The 25,601-nt window shown below is 41.7% G+C and overlaps 1 protein-coding gene across 1 annotated transcript; it reads right to left on the bottom strand.

The window, feature by feature from the left end:
• Positions 1–1,725: 1,725 nt before the first annotated feature.
• Positions 1,726–25,268, bottom strand: NDUFS2 (NADH:ubiquinone oxidoreductase core subunit S2). Its single transcript, XM_063440016.1, has 14 exons — positions 25,140–25,268; positions 18,725–18,828; positions 16,690–16,880; positions 15,061–15,181; positions 13,879–13,991; positions 12,119–12,193; positions 11,593–11,670; positions 11,326–11,411; positions 9,565–9,684; positions 4,897–5,026; positions 4,653–4,748; positions 4,230–4,313; positions 2,027–2,084; positions 1,726–1,942 (listed from the first exon to the last, which is right to left on the bottom strand). Exons 1-14 carry the CDS (start codon positions 25,223–25,225, stop codon positions 1,905–1,907), a joined length of 1,380 nt encoding a protein of 459 aa, XP_063296086.1. The 5' UTR covers positions 25,226–25,268; the 3' UTR covers positions 1,726–1,904.
• Positions 25,269–25,601: the final 333 nt, after the last annotated feature.

The following is a 25,601-nucleotide window of genomic DNA, read 5'->3' as shown; positions in this document are numbered from 1 at the left end:
GCAGACCAATGTGTGGATTTATAGCGATAAAAAACAAAAATATGTGTTCAATAAATGTGGCGGCACGTCCGCTGGCTCCTCCCCCTAGGCAGATGATGGAAATGGCAAACAGGGCATAGAAATAATGATAACAAAAGGTTTTATAGTGATAGCATTAAATGCTAAAAAATATCAAAGTGATATAATATAGATATAGTGCATATAAAAGAGAAATCCTCATAGGGGTAGTGCCATCCCCATCCAAACTGGCACAAAACCCATATACCTAGAGCCGGGATCCATAGGCTCAGGACCAGGTGAGCACCACATTTATTGAACACATATTTGTGTTTATCGCTATAAATCCACACATTGGTCTGCTTTCCTTTTGTATTTCCGAGATATTCTCCAAATCGAAGTAGGAGGGTGGTGCTACCATAACAGCACACAAGCCTTAATACAGAGCCAGTGTTTCCTATATACAGGCTCCCTGAAATGTGAGTGTATCATTCATCACGATACTACTATAATCACTGCAAAGCCACTTAAAGTACCATCTGCACTATATTGTATCTTTCTGTATTTTATTTTGACATATATACCATTGAATGAGACAATGTTTGGTAAGCTATATATGTGTGTTTGAGCGCTCCACTTATAGGTGTAGGTCTTTGTCACTTACACCGCACCAATATATACAGACATGGATGCAAGCCTGATTGACATAAATTAGACGGCCTATCATCCATACACAACCGCCTCACTAGCAATGAATGAAATCCAATGAAACATTGAATAACATTTTTTCCCATAAGAAAGGACCAACCCAAACGCCCTTTTTAATATGGAATCTGTTATTTAGAAGATGAATAGGTGAAATCTAAAGCTGAACGTAGGCTGTAAGGTTACATTAATTTGAGTTTGTGGATCAACTCTATCCATGTTTTTGCAATCACAAACCGGTCTCTATCTCTATCTTCACTCGAGTACAGGGGAATCTTAATGACCCAACAACATCCACATACTAGGATTCTGAAACACATATGTTGGAGGGAGAGACGAGAACAAACTATTACTAGCCCACTGAGAATGGTTGCAAAATGCTTTACAAAAGGTGAAAGCTGCCCTCTAGAGGCCACAAGAGGAAATGCTTCACTGCAAAAAAAAAGCAGTCATGTCAAAAACATACTATGACAATTTCTGGTCATTTAACTCTACTCTGGCAAAGTATTGCATTGTTTAACTAAACAAACATTACACGCTATATAAAGAGTTTGTAAATGTTGCAGATTTCTTGTAAGACGAAGCCATGTTCTGGGGTACTAGACTAAAAGTAAGAACATCGTTTAGTAATAGTCCATTGGTAGGCAACGTGATATTTTCTTCTTTTTAAATTTCAACTGAACAGCATACAGAAAAAAATATAAAATGAATTTCTCCTGTCCAGAGTGCATCTCTCATTTTTGGAGGTCCACAGGTCCCTCCTTTCTACCAAAGCCTTTGTACAGCTTTTGGCTCAGAGGATACTTTCTAAAGCTGCCAGCATGCTGGGTTTAGTTAGAGCATAGGCATCAGAACAGAACGACATCCTAAATTCTCCCAGCATGTACTTCTTCTGCATAGCACTGCTACGGAGAGATCCCTGTAGGAAGGATCCCATACTTTTTCGTCACTCAATTTTGCTAGCGTGCCGGATACATAGATGGGTTAATATAGATGTATTTTATAAAAAAGCTAGAGGCAATGTTTCGTAGACAAATCAGAGCATTTATTCTTCGCACAAAGCGTGGAATTATATATTTAAATAAACACACAGACAGGCTGAGTTTACTGTGGATGGTGGAGTCGCATCAAAACACGCATTTAAATGGATGGAGGCAAAGCCTTTAACCGCATCTTCAACTTTTCCAAGGTTCCAGGCAAGCTTATCGATCCACTTCTCCAAAGACGATATCCTGAGTTCCTATGGGAAATATGCACCATGATAGCATTTGAGAAACACTTTACATCAGTAAACCCCTACAGCCCGTCATTCAGGAATACTTACCTATAATTGCTACAACATCAGCAAGCATGTGACCCTGTGACATCTTATCCAGGCCGGCCTAAGACAGAGAAAAAAAGTGTTAAAATAATTAGAAAAAACCCCCCACTAAGATACAAGATAGTCTTTGCATTTGGGCAGACCGCTTATACAATTTTGCCTCTTTAAAAATCCAACACATAGTTGGGAATCTGTGGTTTTTGTTTTTCATATAAGGTCAGGATCACAAACCTGTATTCCAGAGCTTATAGTGCTAAAATCACTATGCAGTGCAGTAATGACATAGAAAGCATCACGTGGGTGCTGACCCATGCAGAATCTGCTCGCCTCCCCTGCAGTGGCCATCCTAGAGGACGCAGAACTAATCGAAAATAAAGCATTTCATAGAAAATGTATTCCACCTTTCATTTTTCTTCCAATTTTCCTGCAGCATCACATATGATTGTTAACCCAAACCTAACCAACCCGGATACAAGTTAAACAGATTAATTTAGCCTTTACCGTCGTAAATGTAAAGATTAAAAAAGTTTATATTGGGGGGCGGAGCCTAACTGCCAAGCAGGACAGACGTGCTGTGAATCAGCTCCTGCACAAAGCGACAAAACTGGGGATAAATACCCCGAAAACAGACACGATTCTGAGCCGGAGGGCACACAACGAGTCAAGGGACCCAAGGGGCATCGAATGAACCTACAAACAAGATTTACACTGCCCAGGAACCCGACCAACAGCACATGGGGCCTTTACGCGACCGAGCCAGGGAGAGGCGGCCGATCTCCTGGATGGTAAAGCCGAGTACAGCCCCCTATGCACACTCGCCTCCACCCCCCCCCCCCTCTGGACCGGTGGGGGTCATCCCGGTCCACACGCAACTCAAATAGCAAGCAGCACAAGCCTGACCCTGAACTGCAAGGCTGCAGACCCTTACAGAGTGCAACTAAAATGGCGGCCGGCGAAGCGACTCACATGGCGAGCACACACTCGGCACAAATGCCAAGGAAAGCACCCCTAACAGAAGCTAGAGCTAGAGGCGATACTGAACCGCTTCTGGGACACAATCATGAAGTGGCAACAAGCAGCCCGAACCATGACTCCTGCACCACCGACGCCGGGTAAGTGGACCCATGGACGGCGGGGAGTGGAGGGAATGCCCTCGGGCACAACGTCGCCTCAACTACTTATCCACACGCAATCTAGCCCACCGTCTTATTATAAAGTTCTTAAAGTCATTAACCAGGAGGGAGGGATCATGTGATACAGGCAGAAAAAAAGAAAATGATGTAAATATAGAATCAAATTTATATTTTCCTGGATACTCATGGCAGCATCACATGTGATATTTGACGCAGCAATGAGAGGACGAGAAACAATACTACTTCAAAAACAAGTCTTTTATATTGTCAATAGAATAGAGAACAAGACTGCTCTGCCAAAATCTTGTCACTAGCCATCTAGACGGTGGATTGTATTTTACCCAAGATCATGTAGCTGCCTTATAGAAGTAATCTGCCGATACTCCTGCACAATTTAAACCTTGACCTGGTAGAGTACTGGTAATGAACTGAGAGCTTCTGGTTGAACATACATTGTAGAAAATTCCAAGTGTATCTATAATCTAATAAGATTTACAGAAACGAACTGAAAAATGGCTCACAGATTGTGTACCCGTTGCACCCAGTTTGAAGAATATCTGCCAATCAGGACTGCCCATGGGCACAATAATTGGAAAACACTCTCACATGTGCAAAAATGTACAGTTTATCATTCCCATTACATTTTGAGGATTTCTCTTTTATGCCCTCCAGAAATAAGACACCAAAGAAAAATCCAGTCAAGCAGGCAAAAGAGCATTTAAATGGGATTACTACAGAGAGAATTCCACCTGGCAGGACCGAAATAAAATTATTAATGCTCTGCTGAGTATATCTTCACGCAGAATTAAAGAGTGACGTCAGAGTCAATTGGGGGTTTGAAGTTTAGTCTCCTTTAAATGCCACAAATACACCGACATTTCAGGAGAAATTAATTCATTTTACACAGAAACAGAATGCAGTTTCATTAGATGTAAAATACAGCAGCAATTAATTTACAGTAACTCTGCCATACAATATTGGTTGTAAAACACTTGTGTGGCAATAAAGGAACTGTTGAGTACACATTGGTTCAGGGTGAGAAGCATATACATTTAATTTGATCAATTTCTTACCAAGTGAGCAAATCCAGGGGCTTTAATTTTACATCTGTAAGGTCGGCTGCTGCCGTCAGACACAAGGTAAACACCAAACTCGCCCTGGGGAGAAATAAGAAGGTTTCAACATTAAGAATTCAAAGCAAACTAATAAAAAAAATATATATATATATATTTATAATATATGCATCTATTTTTAATTTATCCTGCATATTACCTTTAATGTAACAGGAACATCATATCCCAATGTGTGCATTTAATATTTGTATACCTTTTGCACAGACAGTACCTCCTCTTTGTCTGTAAGCTATGGTTTAAAATGTAAGCTGTGAAGTGCTAGGTATATCTTTGTTAGCTCAGTGGAAAAACAAAAACCAAAACGCTTTTCATGCTTCATGACTGCTTATATAGTAGAGCAATTGTGTTTTGTAGCTTCCTTACCTTTGGAGCTTCTATTGCGGAGTAGGTGGCTCCTGGCGGCACCTGGTAGCCCTCTGTGTAAAGTTTAAAGTGATGTATCAAGGATTCCATGGATCTCTGCAGAGAGGAATTGAATCTTATTAGCAGCAGGTGACAGCAACAAATCACCCATCATTTCAAGGTAGAAAACATGGGAAGTATGAGGACACTGACAAAAGCAGCGAGTGCAAGATATCGTAATATATCGTAATACGTTAAGTCTCACCTTCATCTCTGACCTCTTTGGTGGCGACACTTTGGCATCATCTACCTTTATCTCTCCCTCTGGCATCTTGTTGAGAGACTGAAGGATAATACGAAGAGACTGGCGCATCTCTTCAACCCGACAAAGGTACCTGGTGCAGAATAAACAGAACATAAAACAAGGTTCAGTGAGAGCACAACCACAGAGCGGAGATTGTGAAAGTTTATAAGACGCAGGGGAACTCTCACAGAAAAAAATAAAAATACTATATCAACATGTATGCCTAATGTACAGGTAGTGCAAGTTCTTTCTGTACTGTATTAAACAATCAAAAGTCATTTTTCTGCAGATTGCATAGTTTTTTTTTTTTTTTTAATTCTTTATTTTATTTGTGCAAATAATTAACAGGCAAGTTTGTTCTGCCACAATAGCTGGAGCAAACCAGATGACATACAGAGAGAAATAGCATTATGGCATGGAAGGCAGTGCACATTTTTAGGGTTAAGTGAACAAGATAAACAGATAATAAAGATTGACATTATAAGCTGCATGGTTGTCGCTTGGAGCCGTTAGTAATTATAAATGTATGGTGGACATCATGAAAAAACATAGCTTTGCAATAAAGTTTTGTTGTCGTCTCTTAACGTAAGTGGAGGCACCGTATGTGATATCATGCTATTATGGATATAATACAATTCTTAACAGTTAACACTATATGTGTGCTATAAGAGTAGCTGTTAACAAGGCAGTTCTCACGTGTAAATGTCGCTAAACAAGCCACCTACATACACAAGGGGAGATGAGACGTCCCGGTTATAATATTTAAGCTTTCCACAAGTTAAATACAGTTGGCAGCAAGCTACAGGCTATGCGTTGGGGGGATATTCCCCTGGGATTAATTATGGGCTAGGGGCATACTGTGAGCGTTAAAGTTAAGCATAACCCAAGCATTACGTGAGTGAAACATATGTGAGTGTGGAAGCAGGTTAAGAGTATTCAGCAGGTAATATGCCTAGCTAAGCGTGGTAGGAGTCATTGTCATTAGTAACAAAGTGTAGGCAAGCTGCCTGGCAGATTGTGGGGTGAGTAGTGAAACAATAACAATGATATTTAGGCATTAACCCCTTAAGGACACAACTTCTGGAATAAAAGGGAATCATGACGGAATATGTCCGTCTTGTGTCCTTAAGGGGTTAAGCTTGCTGTTCAGGTCGGGTAGGCCCCGACCCTTCGGTACCATCAGGGTAGCAAAGGAAGTCCAAGGAGGTCTAATTAGCAAGTAAAACAATATATGCTTGGCTTACTGACTACATTGCCATATTCGGCATTAATATCTGAAGATGCAAGTGAATTAAGCTAACCAGGAGAAGTATAACAGGAGGAGTTCAACAGTCCACTGGTACCTGCTTCACTCTGCTAAGGCTGAGGTGAGTAAGGCTGGTACTTGAGTAGTCGGGTGAGGAGCACCTCAGTGAGTGATTTAGGTACTTTGCAAAACAAAAAGAAAAAGAAACAGAGTCCTCGGCAGTCCAGTGGTGCTCACGACCACCTTGTAGGTAGGAGCAACAGGTATCCCTGCAAAATGACAGGTAGGTATGGGATACATGCAGCCAGTCCGCCTTAGGCCCTCAACCTACGCCAGTCCTTGAGGCCCGCCGCCCGGCAGCAAGAATCCGCTCGGCAATATGCTGTGGCCAGTCGGTCTTGATGGGGTGTCGCGGGGGGCATTGGAGCAGGACAGGTTTGGTGGTGTGAGGCTGTACCGTTCTCCGGGTTGCCGTGCGGGTCTTCATATGCCAGGTTGCGCTTTGGTGGTCGGAAGGGTCAGATTCCTCTGAGTGGGGAGTGTGTCGGGCGGGTTCGATTGTGTCGGTCTGGTAGTCGTAGGACCGTCTGCTAGTTTCGGAGGGATATGTCGTCCGCTCTCGCCGCTTCGGTCCCCGATTCTGTTTCTGACCTGAGACCGCTCCGGTGGCTGTAGGTAAGTATCTGACTAATTGGCGCCGGGTCGCTGGTTGTATCCATGCCGCCAGTGCACATATTGCTAAGTGGAGGGACCGGCCTCTGATATGGAGTTTGGTCCATAAGTGATTGCTGAGCCGTTCAAGAAATTCCCAGATGCTTTCAGGTGGCTTAGTGAGGGAGCGTTTTGGCGCCGTTCGTGCTTTGGCCGCCATCTTGACTGGACCCTTGTAGTCCTGTTTAGCCTCATGTTTCGTCGCTTTTTGGAGCTGTGTAGGGGGGGTAATCGTCCCCTGCGAGGACCGGGATATCCCCCGCCGGTCCAGAGGGGGGGGCAGCGGGGCAGTCGTCAGGTTGCGCTTGGGAGCAGGTCCTATGCCGGGGGATCGGCCGCCTCCCCCAGGCCTCGGGCTCCGCTCCAGTTTAGGCCGCATGGTCGGAGCTTGTGCTCGCAGTGTGACGCGGTGCAAGTCGGGTGTCATTCTGTTCCCGGTAAGGTCCTGCACTTGTTTTTGGATCCCGTGTGGTGCTGGCATTGTTAATGTAGCCGGGATTGCCAAGTTTCTGCCCGTTTTTGCTGGAGCTCTCATAGAGCACGTCCTGCCATGTTGGCTGTCAGGCCCCGCCCAGATTGCATAGTTTTTAAATATAGATTTAGAAGAAAAATAAGGAGGACCAATAAAAGGCACGTTGGTCTGGGTGCAGTGGCCCTGTCCCTTTAGTCCTTTTAATGAAAGCAAAGCCATTTTGTAAAGAGTGCAATGATTTCATTGAAGGAGTAAACCAACCCATAGAGACGGTCTGACAGCAAACAGAAGTACTTCCATTGTGACGACAAACATTAAATGCTGCTGAAAGGGAAAAAATTTGATTCATTCCATCGCTATGAGAAGCTTTTGACGGGATGAGCGCTGCTCCTGTGCTTCAAGTACATAATGATTCTCTATGGGAATCTATGAAAACTTTATTGGTCAAGAAGAGCAAAAAAAACACAAAATTTGGCAAGTCTACTTTCAGTTTTCCACAATGACCATCGTAATTTACTCGAGTCTGAACCAAAGTCTGTACCAAATGGGAAAAACCACCCTGCGGCGTACAGGGCCATTTGGACTGCAAAATCTGGTCACTGATCATGCAAGTTAAAGGATCACTATAGGGTCAGGAACACAAACATGTAGCCCCCCTGGTCCCCCCTTATGTCTACCTAAAAATAGCAAAATCTTACTTGTATTCAAGTCTGGAGTTGCTAACTCTGGCTCGGTTTTCTTTAGACCTACCCGCTGCCTGCTGACATCAGCAGAAGTGGTAGCCTAATCCAATCACAATGCTTCCCCATAGGATGACAAAGAGGCAGATCAAGGGCAGAGCCAGCACGATTCAAACACAGCTCTGGCCAATCAGCATCTCCTCATAGAGATTAATTTAATCAATGAATCTCTGAGGAAAGTTCAGTGTCTGCATGCAGAGGGAGGAGATACTGTATGTTTGGATGCATTTTAGGCAGCCATGACCCAGGAAGGATCTCTAACAGCCATCTGAGGAGTGGCCAGTGAAGTTATCACTAGGCTGTAATGTAAACACTGCATTTTCTATAAAAAGACCGTGTTTACAGCAAAAAGCCTGAAGGTAATGATTCTACTCACCAGAACAAATTCAATAGGCTATAGTTGTTCTGGTGACTATAGTGTCCCTTTAACAATGCCTTGATTTTGGAATTAAGGCTACAAACAGGTCTGAACCTGTTCTAAATTTTAATTAAAAAAAAAAGCTGCATTGTGAAGTCTGTAATTGGACAGCCAGAGAAAGTCTGGGCTGGAAACTAAGGGAAGTGCTTGCAAAAGCTGCAGACAAGAGATCTGCAGCCTTTGCCAACCATTTTTAGATATACACCCAATGAAAATGTATAATTAAATGCAGGCATATGTTCACTGGGAGTTCATCTATTAAAATGTGATTTAAAAAAATAAATAAATAAAATCGGGCAGTGGAATGTGGAATAGTGGAGAGAAGAAAAGGACCGTTCAGACAGCGTGCGACAGACAAATATTTTATATACATTTACAAAATCTAAAAAGGGATTTATTTTCTTTAACTCACTGACTGATGGAAACAGTTCATGTCTGACAATGAAAGGGTCAAAACCAGACAAACACAGCATACAGGATATGGTCTCTCCCACATCTATATATCTGAGGTTTAACACATAAGCACAGAGCGGGCAGTTACGAGCTTCTCAACTGTGCAAGCTAAACAGCAGTCATTTCTGTATGTTCCCAATACTTAATAAAGACAGATGGTGTTGGGAAATTTGAACGATCTACATACCCAAATATGTCATATTTTACATGTCAGTGGACATTCAAGATTGGAATGGTACCTCCTGAAAAAATAGGGGGAATTGCAAAATTCAAACTCAAAGTTTCCAATTACTACTAAAAAGAGTTAAAATGTATCCCTGGTGAGTAGAAATGCACCCCTGGCGACAAAGCCATAGACTTTCTGGGGGTGTAGTGGCTAGTAATGGGTGCATTGTCCCTGTAGTTTTAACACTACAATATAAAAGAGTGCTGTTTTTAGAAAGTGTTTGCGTTGCAGGGTTTAGCATGATAAATCATTTCTACATTACACACAACACATTGTTCTCTCCATATAGGCAATTCAGGTACAATTTACAGATACACCATTCCACAACCTTCAATGTACTCTTACTACATGAAGAAGACATACCTGTCATAGCAGTCACCGCGAGAGCCAATCGGTACATCAAACTCCACCTGATCATACACATCGTAAGGCTGTGACTTCCTTAAATCCCATTGGATTCCAGATCCACGAAGCATCACTCCACTGACACGAGACAGAGGGACACGTTAGAACCTCACTTCGCATATCAGGTTAAAAAGAACCAATAGAACAGGAGGAATTCTAACACATTCTTTGACCAAACACCTGAGTTTGGCAGACGTGATTTGTTTAAGTTCTCTGAAAAGGTGCTAAAACCATTAGAATCATTTATGGTCTTTGTATAGTTCCGGACATACCATAAAATGGCCATTGAAATTATTAAATACTCCTTTATAGATTAGTGTTCTAAAGGTTTCCAGAATCCCAATTTCCATGCCAACACATAAACGGACACTATATGCGCCCAGACCACTTCAGCCCATTCAAGTGGTCTGGGTGCAATGTCCCTTTCCTACTTAATCCTGCAACCAAAATAAATGCTCTAATGTTTTAGAGAAACTGCAATCATTACCTTGCAGGACTTAGACTGCCTCAAGTGGCAATCAGACAGCCACTAGAGGCACTTCCTGCTTCCTATGTAACTTTTGGTCACCTGACGATGGATTCAAAAAACTTTGGTTTTTGTTTATGCCGCATTCAAGCTACTTACAGCCATTAAGTCAATGTGTTTGTGGCACACTCTGAGGTGGCTTGGGATTGAGGAAATGATCCAGTTCCAGACACATGGTGTATGATACATTAGCTGATGGAAGACATGCTATACCACAGTTATAATTCAAGGAACATCAAATGTTACAATTAAAGGGACACAATAGTCACCAAAACAAAACAACTTTTGCTTAATGAAGCCGTTTTAGTGTATAGATCATGTCCCTGCAGTCTCACAGCCAGGGGAGCTGAGGCTAGGGCTGCATAAACAGAAACAAGTGATTTAACTCGTAAATGACAGAGAATTGATCAGTGAAACTTCAGTGGCATGATCTATACACCAAAACTGCTTCATTAAGTTAACGTTGTTTTGGTGACTATAATGTCCATTTAAGGACATGAGTTTTAATCCCATAAATGCTGAACAAGGTTAAACAACTTAGGCCAATTTCTCATGAGTACTAAAGGGTGTAAATTAAGAAAATAATAAGGCATTAAGCCAACACAAAAAATAAATAATTAAAAATAAAATAAGAAATACTCCAGATACCATAACAATTTTAGTGTAATTAACTTATGGGTCGAGGAGGTCCCATACACCATATTAGCATAAGGGGTTAAACCATTAATAAAGACTGCGCTTAATCGATCTGCCCAGGTCATTCATTCTTGGTCTGTGGCTTTAATAAGTAAGCCTTGGACCAGGTGCTGATGATGGTGTCAGCTGACCGTCTCAGTCTATCACCAGCTCCCCATTTAAAAATCTAAAGTAAAAAAAAAAAAAAAAAAAAAAAAAGTACCTTGGTGGAGCCTACTCTCTCAGCCTGATAGAAGCCTCGGACCTTGTCCCTAAGCACAGCGATTGGGCACCTCCTTCTAAAGTTTGAAGTTAAACCTTCGTTAATGCTTTAACTCTATGCATTAATTGCAATGACGGTATGGTGCCGCGTTGGTCTTTGAAGAGTCAGGAGTTTAACAATTCCCTCTATATTCATTGACATATCTGGCGTGCCATTATCCTTAAGGGGTTAATATGCTGCATTTGGCCTCTAAGATTTGCATCAGCATTTCAATAAGAACATGTATCAATTTTACCTAAATCCATAGTTCAAGGCATCCTCAGCCGTGACCACCCCAATATCCACAGTACGGTTTTTCCAAATCCTATTGTTGGTCAGCATCTGCAAATCACACAAGAAATTAATGAAATGGATCCTTGACGCAGCAGACATTGTAAAAAATGGACACTTACAGCAGCATTATTCTTGCAGAAAACTTCCTTTGACAGATGGCTACTTTTTTTTGTTAACAGTTTCTGAGCCAAATAGAGCTGTCACAGTCATCCAACAGCTCAGGACTTACCTCCTCAAGTTCATCAATTCGGATGGAAAAGTTCTTAATGAATTCATAGATATCATCCATCAAACCAAGAGGCATGTCCTGAAATCAACCAAATGCTACAATTAGTAGAAAACGCTGAGCTTGTAGTAAAAGCTGTATGCAATGTTCTTAAAAAACAAGAAAATAACAGAAAGGCCAACAGTAAAGGTGGGTAGATGACAGACATATGATGGGAAACGATGTGTGTGTAATGGAAAAAGCTAAATGTAAGAGAAGGAATTTCAGGTCATTGCAATGTGTTACAATACCACATTTATTAGGTTATCACTTAGAGTAGAAAGAGACAGAAGAGAAAGAATGTGAACACATTAATACTTCTAGATGAGAGATCCCTATGTTTAGATAACATCAAGTAATGTTATTGGTATTGAAGGTAAACTACATTTACTTTTAATATCTCGCTTTATGTGGCTGACAGTCAATCCAGATTTATTATTTAATATAATGTCTGATTCTTTATCATATTTCTACTGGCACACCGGCTTACCTGATGGACTCCTCCTGGACGTACATAAGCTGCATGCATTCTGGCTCCAGAAACTCGCTCGTAAAACTCAAACAACTAAAAATAAAAAAATTAAAAATAAAATAAAAATGTACAAATTATTTTTTACGTACAATAGAAATCACTTTAATACATTTACAAGACATTTTAACCTTAAAAATGTAATGATACAACGGGGGGCAGAGCCTGACCAGCATCCTGATCACACGCATGGCTGCAGAGCTCCTGCAGCTACATCTTAAAAACTGCCAAAATACAAGCAAAAATGACTCCCATCACCCCGAGACAAACCTGCCTGAGCTCGGTATGCCCCACTGAACACGGAGATATCCGTCTCGGGAGAATCGGCTTACAAAATTCAAGGATGCAGGAATGCGGCCTACAGGCGCGGGAACAGGGGAGTGGCGGCCGATCTCCCCGTCCTCTCGTCAACAGCACCGGTGGCATGATGTTTCCCACCCCCCCATAATAATCTTATAATTTTTTAGTCCATAAGCTTGTTACTTAACTTCATTGAACGAAAGTAGCATTATCTAGCGATGCAAACTTAATACGCATGTTCTGCATGGGATGGATTTATACGCTGAGGCTAACATAATCATTTAATCTATACCTAGCCAGACTAGAGCTATGCCTGCCATCTAGCTAAACAGCTTCGGTTATATATAGTGCAGCCTGGAACATCGGACGTAAATAAACATGCACAGTTTAGTACACATTACGAGCTTAACCGAATATTAGCTTGTGACATTCCAGTGCCTAGAAAGGGGCTAGTGTAGAGTGCATCACAGGTTAACTCACTGCTTTGTCTCTCCTGTAGTCAGGTAAAAAACATAACGCTGAAAACCCCATGCTATTGTGTGCATAATTGCAGTACTCCGAATCTGTCTCTCCTATGTCTCTACCTGCTAATGTTGTACAGCTAGTTATTTTTCATTTTTCAGTTTAAAAATCCAAGTACTTGTATTGTTTAACTACTTAATCTCAATGTCAGTATCTGTCCAGATCATCAACGCTTTATTTTGTCTGTTACACTGACATAAGCTGCAGTTTAACCCTGAATCGAGCATGACACTTACAACAAAAAATGTGCAGATGTAACCCTGGTCGTTTAATGGCTGGCACCTGCTGTTGTGGTAGGGCCGGCGTGTTTGTTATCACTATGCACGTAAAAATAAAGAATTTCAAAAAAAAAAAAAATGTAATGACACAACAAGGTTAGGAAACCCCTATGTCTACGTGTATGAGAAGGAGATTGAAACACACGATCGCTCTTTCCAATAAAACTCCCAGGAAAGTAAGTTTGTTGCAATGTATAAACTATTCCCAGCATTGGTCCCATGTAGGGTAAAATGTGACAGCAGATTTCTACACCCGTGGAACCTCGTTCTTTTGTTTTACCTTTACAGTTCTGAGGAGCCTCTCAGCTTGTGTACAGCTCTCAAAATCCCAGACTGCCCCTTTAAGATCCCAGGGATGCTTAGATTTTCTGAAAGCACCTGGTTTATCCGCACTCCCAATGGCCACAGATATCAGCTACATAAAACTTAAAATTGGCAAATGTTTTCCAGAATCACCTAGTATCAACATAAACTGATTGGATACACATACTTTAAAATCAACAACAAAGGAAACAAACAAAAGAAAATATAATATGCTTATAACACACAAACGGCTAAGAAATATCGAAAACCAAAAATGCTAAAGATATAATATTTTTGTAAGTAAGATGGGACACTAACCTTTTCTCTCTCCTCAAACAGCCAGAAGAAAGGGGTCATAGCTCCAACATCCAAAGCGTGACAAGCGACAGCCATAATATGATTCATAATGCGGGTCAGTTCCCCAAAAAGCACTGAAAAGAAAGGCACTCAACAAATGAATTACAAGTACAAATGGGACAGATGGATACTTGCTTTTTACTCAGTTAACAGTTTAAAGTTAGATATAAAGGTTAATAGACAATCATTCACATCATTGTCAAAACAAAAAGAAAATAACCACACACCAGAGCATCACTACTCACTGGCCAGCTTTAAGCATTTTAGCTGGAATGTAAATACCCGACTGTTATTTGACGCAAAGTATCTGTATTTTGATAGTTGGCCAAAAACAATTTAATGGAAACTGGTTAAACAGGATACCATAGTAGTTAAGGTACCAGGAGTGCCATGACACCATCTCTGAGTAAGTACTCAAAGCATTTAAGAAGGGTTTGACAAACTATCTATGGATTGCTGGGGACAGAATCTCCTACGAGATTCAGTGAGCCCTGTTATGCTGATTGAGAGAGCGTCATCTGAGTATTCTATATCCTGCATCACCAGTTTAGCTCCGTGCTGATTTGGACCTTATGTAGTTGCCAATCTGTTAGCAAGTGGTTTGACTACTTACCCTTGAAATTGTTAAGATAATTGTAGGAACTGCACTCAATCCCAGCAGCCACTGGTGCTCTGGAACAGGACCAGCAATTTAAACACGTTACATAAAAAAGGAATTTCCAGGCAGAGTTTTAAAGCCGCAGGCAGATTTCAATAAAACAAAAAAAAGCAGCAACGTTTCGACCTTCTATGAGGTCTTTTTCAAGCTATGAGGTCTTTTTTGTTTCATTAAAATCAAGCTTAAAAAAGACCTCTTAGAAGGTCAAAACGTTGCTGCTTTTTTTGTTTCATTAAAATCTGCCTGCGGCTTTAAAACTCAGAGTGCCTGGAAATTCCTTTTTTGCTTACCCTTGAAAGGCACTAGGGCAATCCTGCCACCATAACCACAACAGCGGGTAGCAAGCGTCATGGTGCTTGGAGTGTACCTTTAATGGTGGCAAGTTAAATATGCTTATAGACTGCCAGTTACCACTGTGGCATGTGAGCCCCTATGTACTAATTTGTAAGAAGGCTTACAAGCACAGCAATTATATGGAGCTTTACCTCTGATCCACTGGGCTCGGAGTGGAGGACGGATATTCAGAAGTTTTTCTACAGCCAGAGAAAAGGCTTGCTCGTTGCACATCATAGAAACATAATCCAAACGGTCAAAATATGGCAAAGCCTGGAGAAATATATACACAAAATAATAATTAGATATGCCATTCAATGTATACTATCCATAACTGCTGTACAACCAGTTCTTGCATTCTAATATCTATTGTCAGCATCTTCAAAGGACATCATGTGTGACCTTCCAAGAATCCTTTACCCTCGGCGTAAACACTCATCTTTAAAATATATCAAAACCTCAACTTTCATCATTATAGATCTAATAGTCCCCTCATTTTTGTGACAGGGACTGCCTACTTGTGTCTGGGACGAGCCCTTCAGAGTTCTCCAGAGGAGGGTAGCATAAATTTTTCAGGTATTCATAAACGTATTAATGGCACCTACCACTTTTAAAAAATATAAAGTCATATCCCTACATCAGAAACCCACTGTATCTATTAGCAAGATCATCCCATTCTATTAAAATACACTGTTTTTGTTGTGATCAGTATAAATAAGAACAAATCTCTAAAATTATGAAATGGAAGACAAGCATAAAAAAACGAAACAGAAAAACATAGGATCCTGACAAAACATAATACTGATCCTCGGTATATGATCTAAGAAAGGTCTTGCAATTCAACAATGTCATGGAGTTCTAAAAAGGATGCCATTCAAGTTTGTTTTGAAAAGTTTTGTACTATTTGTCCAGCCTTGGACTTCAATGTTAGGCTTAAGGGGACACTCCAGGCATCCCTTTTTACTCACCTCGTTCTAGCGCCGGGAGCCTTGTGAAACCGTGCCCCCTATTTTGTCAAAATGACTAAATAGGCGGGCGCGAGCAGGGAGCAATCAGACGCTTTCATTCGGAAGCGTTATTGCTCCCTTGTGCGCATGCGCAGTTTCGCCGCACATACTTCATAGGGAGGCATTTATGCCTCCCTATGAAGTCCTGAGCGCACTACCGCACATGTGCGCAGTGTGTGCGGCCGCGAGCTGAGCTGAAGGACAGCTCAGCTCGCGGTCTTTGCCCGCCCCTCTCCTCTGCTGACAGGCAGGAGAGAGAAGGCGCGTACACAGTGCCTTCTCTCTCCTGCACATGTCAGACGTATTTTAATACGTCTGACGTGTACATGGCCTTTTTAGGGTCATACATGAAGTCCCTCTGGCCACTGGAGGTATTCCTATCAATGTAAACACTCTACTTTATCTGAAAATACAGCGTTTACATTACATTGCCTGCATAAAGCTGTAGTTGTTCTGGTGACTATAGTGTCCCTTTAAACTCCAAGCTAATCCGCCTCTAGCCCATCATTATCAGCCAAAGTTTAAAGCTTTGGATGGATAATGCAGAACACTTCACTCACGCTAACCAAGTCACAGCCAAGGAGTCAGTCTTTAGGTGCCAGGAAAACAACATTATTTTGTCATAGTGTAGCACAATTCCTGAAAGGAAAACAGGGTTGTGCAATGATATAATGGGTCTGCAAGTCAAAAAAAACGAAGATACAAAAAGAAATCTGAAGTTTTTACTGAACAATCATGGGAAGGTATGGTGTGGAGACTCCGTAGAGTTGTTACCTGGAGGTAGGTCTTATATTCAATTAGCTTTTCAGTGCCTCTGTGCAACAGTCCGATGTGTGGATCACAGCGCTTTACAGATTCCCCACTGAGCTCCATGACAAGCCGCAAGACCCCGTGGGCTGCAGGATGCTGGGGCCCAAAATTGATGGTGAGGTTTGAAACATTCTTTTCCACTGGTGGATCCTTATCTGTGAGAATAAAACATTTAAAATCACAAACCACTTGCCAGCTTATAGTGGCTTAGCGTTTTCCAATGAGAAGGCTAGCAGCTCTGAAATAATTTTATAGTATTATTGGTATTTATATAGCGTCAACTAATTCCTCAGCGCTATACAATATTATGAAAGGGGGGGAATTTACAATAAATGAGACAATTACACAGCGACACAGGAACAATAGGTAGATGAGGGCCCTGCTCAAACGAGCCTACAGTCAAGAGGAGGTGGGGTATGAATACACACAGGAAAGCAGGGGTGACCGCCAACAAACAATGTGGAAAAGTAGCAGAGTTGGAGGTGAGAGTGGCTCTTTATGAGAGATATGGATAAGTATAGATAAGTTACTCTGGGAGTCCATAAGCATTTCTGAACAGGTGTGTTTTGAGGGACTTCTTAAACAATTTAAGTCTAGGAAAGAGTTGTCACGTTCACAGAGTTTGAAGGAGCTCAACTGCAGATTTCTGATTAATTAGATGTGAATGTGAGGAGTTGAGGAAATAAAGAGATGACAGTTCACCAGGGAGTTAACTGATACTGTGTCTTTAATATATTTGATTGAAGAAACACAGGTACTGTATCTTTAAATGGTTCAAGTTTGTTGAGTGGATTCTTAGATTAATTTATACAATTGAATTGAAGCAATAATATGAAGGAAGCAATGTAGATTTAACTTGCAGAGATTCGTTTTAGCTTAATTGATAGAAAACATCTCATATGGAGGTAGAAAGGTAAATGATTAGGAATTACTCCTATAACGATAGGAGCATGTGTGAGCAGGCTGAGCTTGAGCTCAGTAGTCAGGGAAAGTTCGTATAATACAGCGAGTTAACTTAGCTTCCAGAGGAGTTGAAGTTGGTTCCAGAGTGCCTTCCGGAGAGGTTCCGTGGAGAGAGGTCGAGAGGAGTCAAGGGCTAGCCGTGGTCGAGGAAGGAGAAGGAGGTAGTCGTTTACGAGTCCGGTTCGGTACACAGGTAAGTTTGTAGAGAAAAGTTGCAGCCGGTTTAAGGATCAACAAAGGGACGAGGGAGTCGCAACGGCGGAGAAAGAAAGAATTTTCAATTTATTTATTTATTTATTTATTTTAATCGGCCTGGCATTTTATAGTGGGGCAGTTTGGCTTCTTGGCAGACTAACTAGGAGAGAACTACAGTAATCCATGCAAGAGATTACCAGAGCATGAACAAGCTCCTGGGCAGCATCTTGTGTGAGAAAGGGGCGGAAGCGGATGATGTTATTAAGGTGGCATCGACAGGTTTTAGCAACATTCTGAATATGAGGTGCAAAGGTGAGGCCAGGATCAAAGATAACACCAAGACAACGAGCGTGCAAGAATGGACTGATGCAAGCACCATCGACTTGCAGGGAAAGCGAAGGAGGAGGATCAGCATTATGAGGGGGAAAATAAAAAGCTCAGTTTTAGAGATTGAGTTTCAGAAAGTGGGAGGACATCCCCGTAGAACCGCGGGGGAGAGATCAGGGGTGGAGCGATATATCTTTGTGTCGTCGGCATACAGATGGTAGCGGAATCCAAATGAGTTAGAGTTTTCCAGGAGAGGCAGTATAAAGAACATAAGGGGACCAAGAACAGATCCTTGGGGTACTCCAACTGAGACATGGCATAAGAAGGAGGTGTTAGTGCAAAAGGAGACACTGAACGAACATTAGTAGAGAACAGAATACGGTTATACTCTGAAAGTAAATTATTGCCCAAATAAAACATGATTTAGACATGTGTCACAGCACATTTAATTGTGTGAAAGCCACAAGTACACAGTGTGAACACAGATTATGGCCAAGTGACCATTAAGTCTCACCATTCCAAGGTGCCGGGACCCACTTCTTGGTCACGGCATCGGGATACATAACAGCTCCAGCATACTGCTCTGCCCATTCCACATCTGGCTGCCATTGTTTTCCACTGTAAAGAAAGATATAAATAAAGCATCCTGTATGTGCAAGTCTCACCCTCCACAAAGCAGTCAGAAGCAATTATTGAGTTACTGGAGTTGGAGGCAGTAAAGATGTAGCAGGTCCAACTATCATATATGCTGGCATACAAGTCATTCAATCGGACTACCAATATTCAGAGGTGTCATATACATTCAGGCCTATAATCATCAGATAAGACAACCCCCAAATTAACTTTTAGGCCTAGGCTAGCAGACTTGTACACTTATAATGTGGGCCTAGGCAAAGCTTTTATTGCCAATAGATTGCATGCGTGTATCTCTCCAGGCAGTCTGCTGTGTTTACATTTGAACGATACGATATTGCAAGCAGAAAATGGCATCTGCCAATTGTCCTGAAATTTGTGTAGGAAGACCCAATAAAGACTCGTAAGCATTATTAATAGTTGTAATAATTGTAATATCTGCAACCAGATGAAGGTTTCATATTCACAACAATAAACTTTTCTAATTAGTTTAACAATCATAAGAATGTATTTAATTATATACCATTAGAAATAGAGAGATAATAAAATTACTGCAAGGTGAACTACCTCCAATTTGATAGGTTAATCACTCGTACTTGAGAAACAACTTAAATTGTTGTATTTAACTAAACCAATAACATTATATAGCAGATAAGTTCATGTATTTGCTTCTACAAAGCTGCAGAAGCCAGATGCGATTCACCGGTCATTAATGGGCAGAGCGTTCAGCTAAGCTTGTTCAGCCACTGAATGACCATCTGAAATGAATATGCACAGAATTGACACTAGCCAGTTTGACTAATGGAGTACTGACCCTGGCAAAAGTGGTTTCCCATCTCTGATAGCAAAATAAAATATTTTAGGATGTGCTTAAAAAAACAAAAAACTGTGATTAAAGGACCACTATAGTGCCAGGAAAACATACTCGTTTTCCTGGCACTATAGTGCCCCCACCCTCAGGAACCCCCTCCCGCCAGGCTATGGGGAGAGGAAAGGGGTTAAAACTTACCTTTCTCCAGGGCCGGGCGGGGAGCTCTTCTCCTCCAATCCTCCTCCTCTCCTCCCATTCAGCTGAATGCGCACGCGCGGCAAGAGCTGCGCGCGCATTTAGCCGGTCTCATAGGAAAGCATTATCAATGCTTTACTATGAACGCTTGCGTGCTCTCACTGTGATTTTCACAGTGAGAATCACGCAAGCGCCTCTAGCGGCTGTCAATGAGACAGCCACTAGAGGCTTTGAGAGCAGGATTAACCCATTTATAAACATAGCAGTTTCTTTGAAACTGCTATGTTTATAAAAAAATGGGTTAACCCTAGCTGGACCTGGCACCCAGACCACTTCATTAAGCAGAAGTGGTCTGGGTGCTTATAGTGGTCCTTTAATGGAATTATTTTACCAAAAATGAAAATACTGCATGAATATACAGCTTCATGCTACATACCTAATCCATTTTTCACACTGAATAACCTTTGGACTAGGGATAGACCGATAATCGGTTCAGCAGAAGGTATTCAGTTTCCTGTACCTGGCCGGACTGACAGGAAGTGCTCACTGAGAGTCAGCTGCGCTCTGCCACTCTAATGAGGCACACCAGGGAGGGGGAGAGGACGACTAAAGAGTGGAGGGGGACGACACACTAAAGGACAGGAAGGAAAAGCGGGGAGGGGAGAGGACCACTAAGGGATGGGAGAGGTACATTAAGGGACAGGGAAGGGAGAGGAACACTAAATATTCTTCAAAACAATCTGACTGGCATTTACATTTTGTACATTTACCACTTAAATTTTTTTTTTGGCTAAAATATTAAATAAACATGTTCAGTAAACTGATGTGTAGAAATTTTTATTGTTTTCCAAAACAGTACATGTACAGTATATTGGTATTGGCAAGTTATCGACTATGGGCCTAAAAGTTCACAGATTATCGATATCAGCTCTAAAAAAAAAAAAACAACAAAAACACAATATTGGTCTATCCCTACTTTGGACTATAATTTGACTTCTATAGAAAACTATCTTTAGATGGATTTTTTTACCTCCAAAAGCATTTAAGATAAATATTAATATTTTTTTTCCCCTTTTTAAATCGATTTGTATACACCCTGCTCCTAAGCATACTCAATTAAAATGATGATAGTGATGGTAAGCACTCCAGAATTTTTTTTTCAGAAAAGAAGTTGAAGTACAGTAATGAAGTATATAAAAAGGTGAAAGAATTAAATGCATCGGCCAATGTCAACAAATTTATGATCAGAATATTAATCAACCCGTTTTTGAAAGATTTATTATTATTTATTTTTTTTAACTTAAAAGGTTATATATATATATATATATATATATATATATATATATACACACACACACACAATCTTTCCCTGAAAAGAAGAACGGGGCTTATATAAAATTATTCCCACGAAAAATAGGCCACTAGGGCTTATTTTCGGAGGATGTCTTATTCGGGGGAAAACAGTTGCAAGCATGTGTTAAAAAGTAGGTCTATGTTCAGGGTCATTCCTCCGAACATAGACCAGTTCACTAGGGTATGGAATCACGCAAATCTACGTTTGAAGAAACGTTCCCAAATATAGATTAGCTTACTCGCGAATTGAATCCCGTGAATGTTAGAGGTAGTTTCCCCGAACATAAATTAGTTAACTCACTAATTGAACCCCGCAAATCTATGTTTGGGGAAAATTCCCCGAACATAGATTAGCGAACTAGCGACAAGGTCTTATTTTCGGGGTAGAGCTTATTATTATTATTATGTCATTTATATAGCGTCAACAGATTCCGTAGCGCTTTATACATACTTTCATTTAATAATTTCCTATCACTATTCTTACTATGAGATACAGACTGGCTGGCAAATATCTAGGGATGAGACAGTAATATCTTATATTACGAGCATCCCCCGAAAATAAGGTCTTGTTTTTGGAAAAAGGGTGTGTGTGTGTGTACATATATATCGGTGCCTGGCGCAGGTTCACCCTTCAGCACACCACCTCTCCTATTTTGCGCCTCATGCTGTGATCCCCCTCCTGCAGAATCCACTCATTTTGAGCCTTGTGCAGGGTCACCCTCCAATAGAACCCCCATTTTCAGCCTCACGCAATGTTACGCGCCAGCAGAACATTTTATTAATTACCGTCTAATTTACTCATTGCCACATTCTATGCATGTGACAAGGTAGTCTGCATCAACCTATACACGCTAAATGACGTTACCTCCTGTACAGTTTGTTTTGAATATTTTTTATTGTTTCACAATATAAGTGCATATTGCGAACTGGTTCGTAATAAGGCAAGTGGTTGCCCACACAGGTGCTTAAGCAGTAATTTACAACATTCAGTATGGTGCTCCTGTACACTTTGTAAAGTGTATATACAGTACATGTAGACAGGCCGGTTACCCAGTATAAAGTGTATATACAGTACATGTAGACAGGCTGGTTACCCGGGGTATAAAGTGTATATACAGTACATGTAGACAGGCCGGTTACCAAGTATAAAGTGTATATACAGTACATGTAGACAGGCCGGTTATCCGGGGTATAAAGTGTATATACAGTACATGTAGACAGGCTGGTTACCCAGTATAAAGTGTATATACAGTACATGTAGACAGGCCGGTTACCAAGTATAAAGTGTGTATACAGTACATGTAGACAGGCCGGTTATCCGGGGTATAAAGTGTATATACAGTACATGTAGACAGGCCGGTTACCCAGTATAAAGTATATATACAGTACATGTAGACAGGCCGGTTACCAAGTATAAAGTGTGTATACAGTACATGTAGACAGGCCGGTTATCCGGGGTATAAAGTGTATATACAGTACATGTAGACAGGCCGGTTACCCGGGGTATAAAGTGTATATACAGTACATGTAGACAGGCTGGTTACCCGGGGTATAAAGTGTATATACAGTACATGTAGACAGGCTGGTTACCCGGGGTATAAAGTGTATATACAGTACATGTAGACAGGCTGGTTACCCGGGGTATAAAGTGTATATACAGTACATGTAGACAGGCTGGTTACCCGGGGTATAAAGTGTATATACAGTACATGTAGACAGGCTGGTTACCCGGGGTATAAAGTGTATATACAGTACATGTAGACAGGCCGATTACCCGGGGTATAAAGTGTATATACAGTACATGTAGACAGGCCGATTACCCGGGGTATAAAGTGTATATACAGTACATGTAGACAGGCCGATTACCCGGGGTATAAAGTGTATATACAGTACATGTAGACAGGCCGATTACCCGGGGTATAAAGTGTATATACAGTACATGTAGACAGGCTGGTTACCCGGGGTATAAAAAGTGTGTATACAGTACATGTAGACAGGCCGATTACCAGGGGTATAAAGTGTATATACAGTACATGTAGACAGGCCGATTACCAGGGGTATAAAGTGTATATACAGTACATGTAGACAGGCCGGTTACCCGGGGTATAAAGTGTATATACAGTACATGTAGACAGGCCGATTACCAGGGGTATAAAGTGTATATACAGTACATGTAGACAGGCCGGTTACCCGGGGTATAAAGTGTATATACAGTACATGTAGACAGGCCGGTTACCCGGGGTATAAAGTGTATATACAGTACATGTAGACAGGCCGATTACCAGGGGTATAAAGTGTATATACAGTACATGTAGACAGGCCGGTTACCCGGGGTATAAAGTGTATATACAGTACATGTAGACAGGCTGGTTACCCGGGGTATAGAGTGTATATACAGTACATGTAGACAGGCAGGTTACCCGGGGTATAAAGTGTATATACAGTACATGTAGACAGGCCGGTTACCCGGGGTATAGAGTGTATATACAGTACATTTAGACAGGCTGGTTACCCGGGGTATAAAGTGTATATACAGTACATGTAGACAGGCTGGTTACCCGGGGTATAAAGTGTATATCCAGTACATGTAGACAGGCTGGTTACCCGGGGTATAAAGTGTATATCCAGTACATGTAGACAGGCTGGTTACCCGGGGTATAAAGTGTATATCCAGTACATGTAGACAGGCTGGTTACCCGGGGTATAAAGTGTATATACAGTACATGTAGACAGGCAGGTTACCCGGGGTATAAAGTGTATATACAGTACATGTAGACAGGCCGGTTACCCGGGGTATAAAGTGTATATACAGTACATGTAGACAGGCCGATTACCAGGGGTATAAAGTGTATATACAGTACATGTAGACAGGCCGGTTACCCGGGGTATAAAGTGTATATACAGTACATGTAGACAGGCTGGTTACCCGGGGTATAGAGTGTATATACAGTACATGTAGACAGGCAGGTTACCCGGGGTATAAAGTGTATATACAGTACATGTAGACAGGCCGGTTACCCGGGGTATAGAGTGTATATACAGTACATTTAGACAGGCTGGTTACCCGGGGTATAAAGTGTATATACAGTACATGTAGACAGGCTGGTTACCCGGGGTATAAAGTGTATATCCAGTACATGTAGACAGGCTGGTTACCCGGGGTATAAAGTGTATATCCAGTACATGTAGACAGGCTGGTTACCCGGGGTATAAAGTGTATATCCAGTACATGTAGACAGGCTGGTTACCCGGGGTATAAAGTGTATATACAGTACATGTAGACAGGCAGGTTACCCGGGGTATAAAGTGTATATACAGTACATGTAGACAGGCCGGTTACCCGGGGTATAAAGTGTATATACAGTACATGTAGACAGGCCGATTACCAGGGGTATAAAGTGTATATACAGTACATGTAGACAGGCCGGTTACCCGGGGTATAAAGTGTATATACAGTACATGTAGACAGGCCGGTTACCCGGGGTATAAAGTGTATATCCAGTACATGTAGACAGGCTGGTTACCCGGGGTATAAAGTGTATATCCAGTACATGTAGACAGGCTGGTTACCCGGGGTATAAAGTGTATATACAGTACATGTAGACAGGCAGGTTACCCGGGGTATAAAGTGTATATACAATACATGTAGACAGGCCGGTTACCCGGGGTATAAAGTGTATATACAGTACATGTAGACAGGCTGGTTACCCGGGGTATAAAGTGTATATACAGTACATGTAGACAGGCCGGTTACCCGGGGTATAGAGTGTGTATATCCTGTTCACCATGAGCTATTCTCATGTACCATAACCCCCATGTACCCTCTGTGAATGCTGACATTGGTCACTCCGGTCTGGACACCCAGCCATGGAATGAGATCCCCTCCGGGTAACAGGACGGATCTCGAGCCCAGTGACTGCTCACACCGCTAACTTACCGAGCAGGCTGTGCCAACCTCGACCACCGGCCGGCGAGAAGCTCTGAAGGTGCCCGCAGCCTGCCCAGAGCTCTGAGAGCCGCCATCTTTACAGACCGGGCAAGCGAACTGACACCTGGGAACTTCCTCTGCGCGGCTCGGCTTCACTGCCTATACATAGAATACGCGGCACGCCGCCATCTTAACTAAGGGAAAGGGCGCCGTGACGCAATACCGCTGTCAGCGGGCGCTCTAGGCGGCATGTCAATAAAGGGCAAGTTGCACATACCTGTCTAGTTGGACTAACCCCAGACAGCAGCTAGTGAGGATTTTGCCTTTTGCCAGAAAGGGATTTATTTATTAAACTGATTATTAATACAAACTACCAAAATAATTGTTAAACAAAGCTTGCTTCCTCTGTATACTAATTATATAACGTGTCATAAAATATTAAAATGCAGAAGGTTAATTCATAAGACCTGA

Source organism: Pelobates fuscus, chromosome 13, assembly GCF_036172605.1.
Source record: "Pelobates fuscus isolate aPelFus1 chromosome 13, aPelFus1.pri, whole genome shotgun sequence".
NCBI classification, from domain to species: Eukaryota; Metazoa; Chordata; class Amphibia; order Anura; family Pelobatidae; genus Pelobates; species Pelobates fuscus.
The sequence above is the reverse complement of the archived record's forward strand: the minus strand, read 5'-3'. Positions and strand labels throughout refer to the sequence as shown.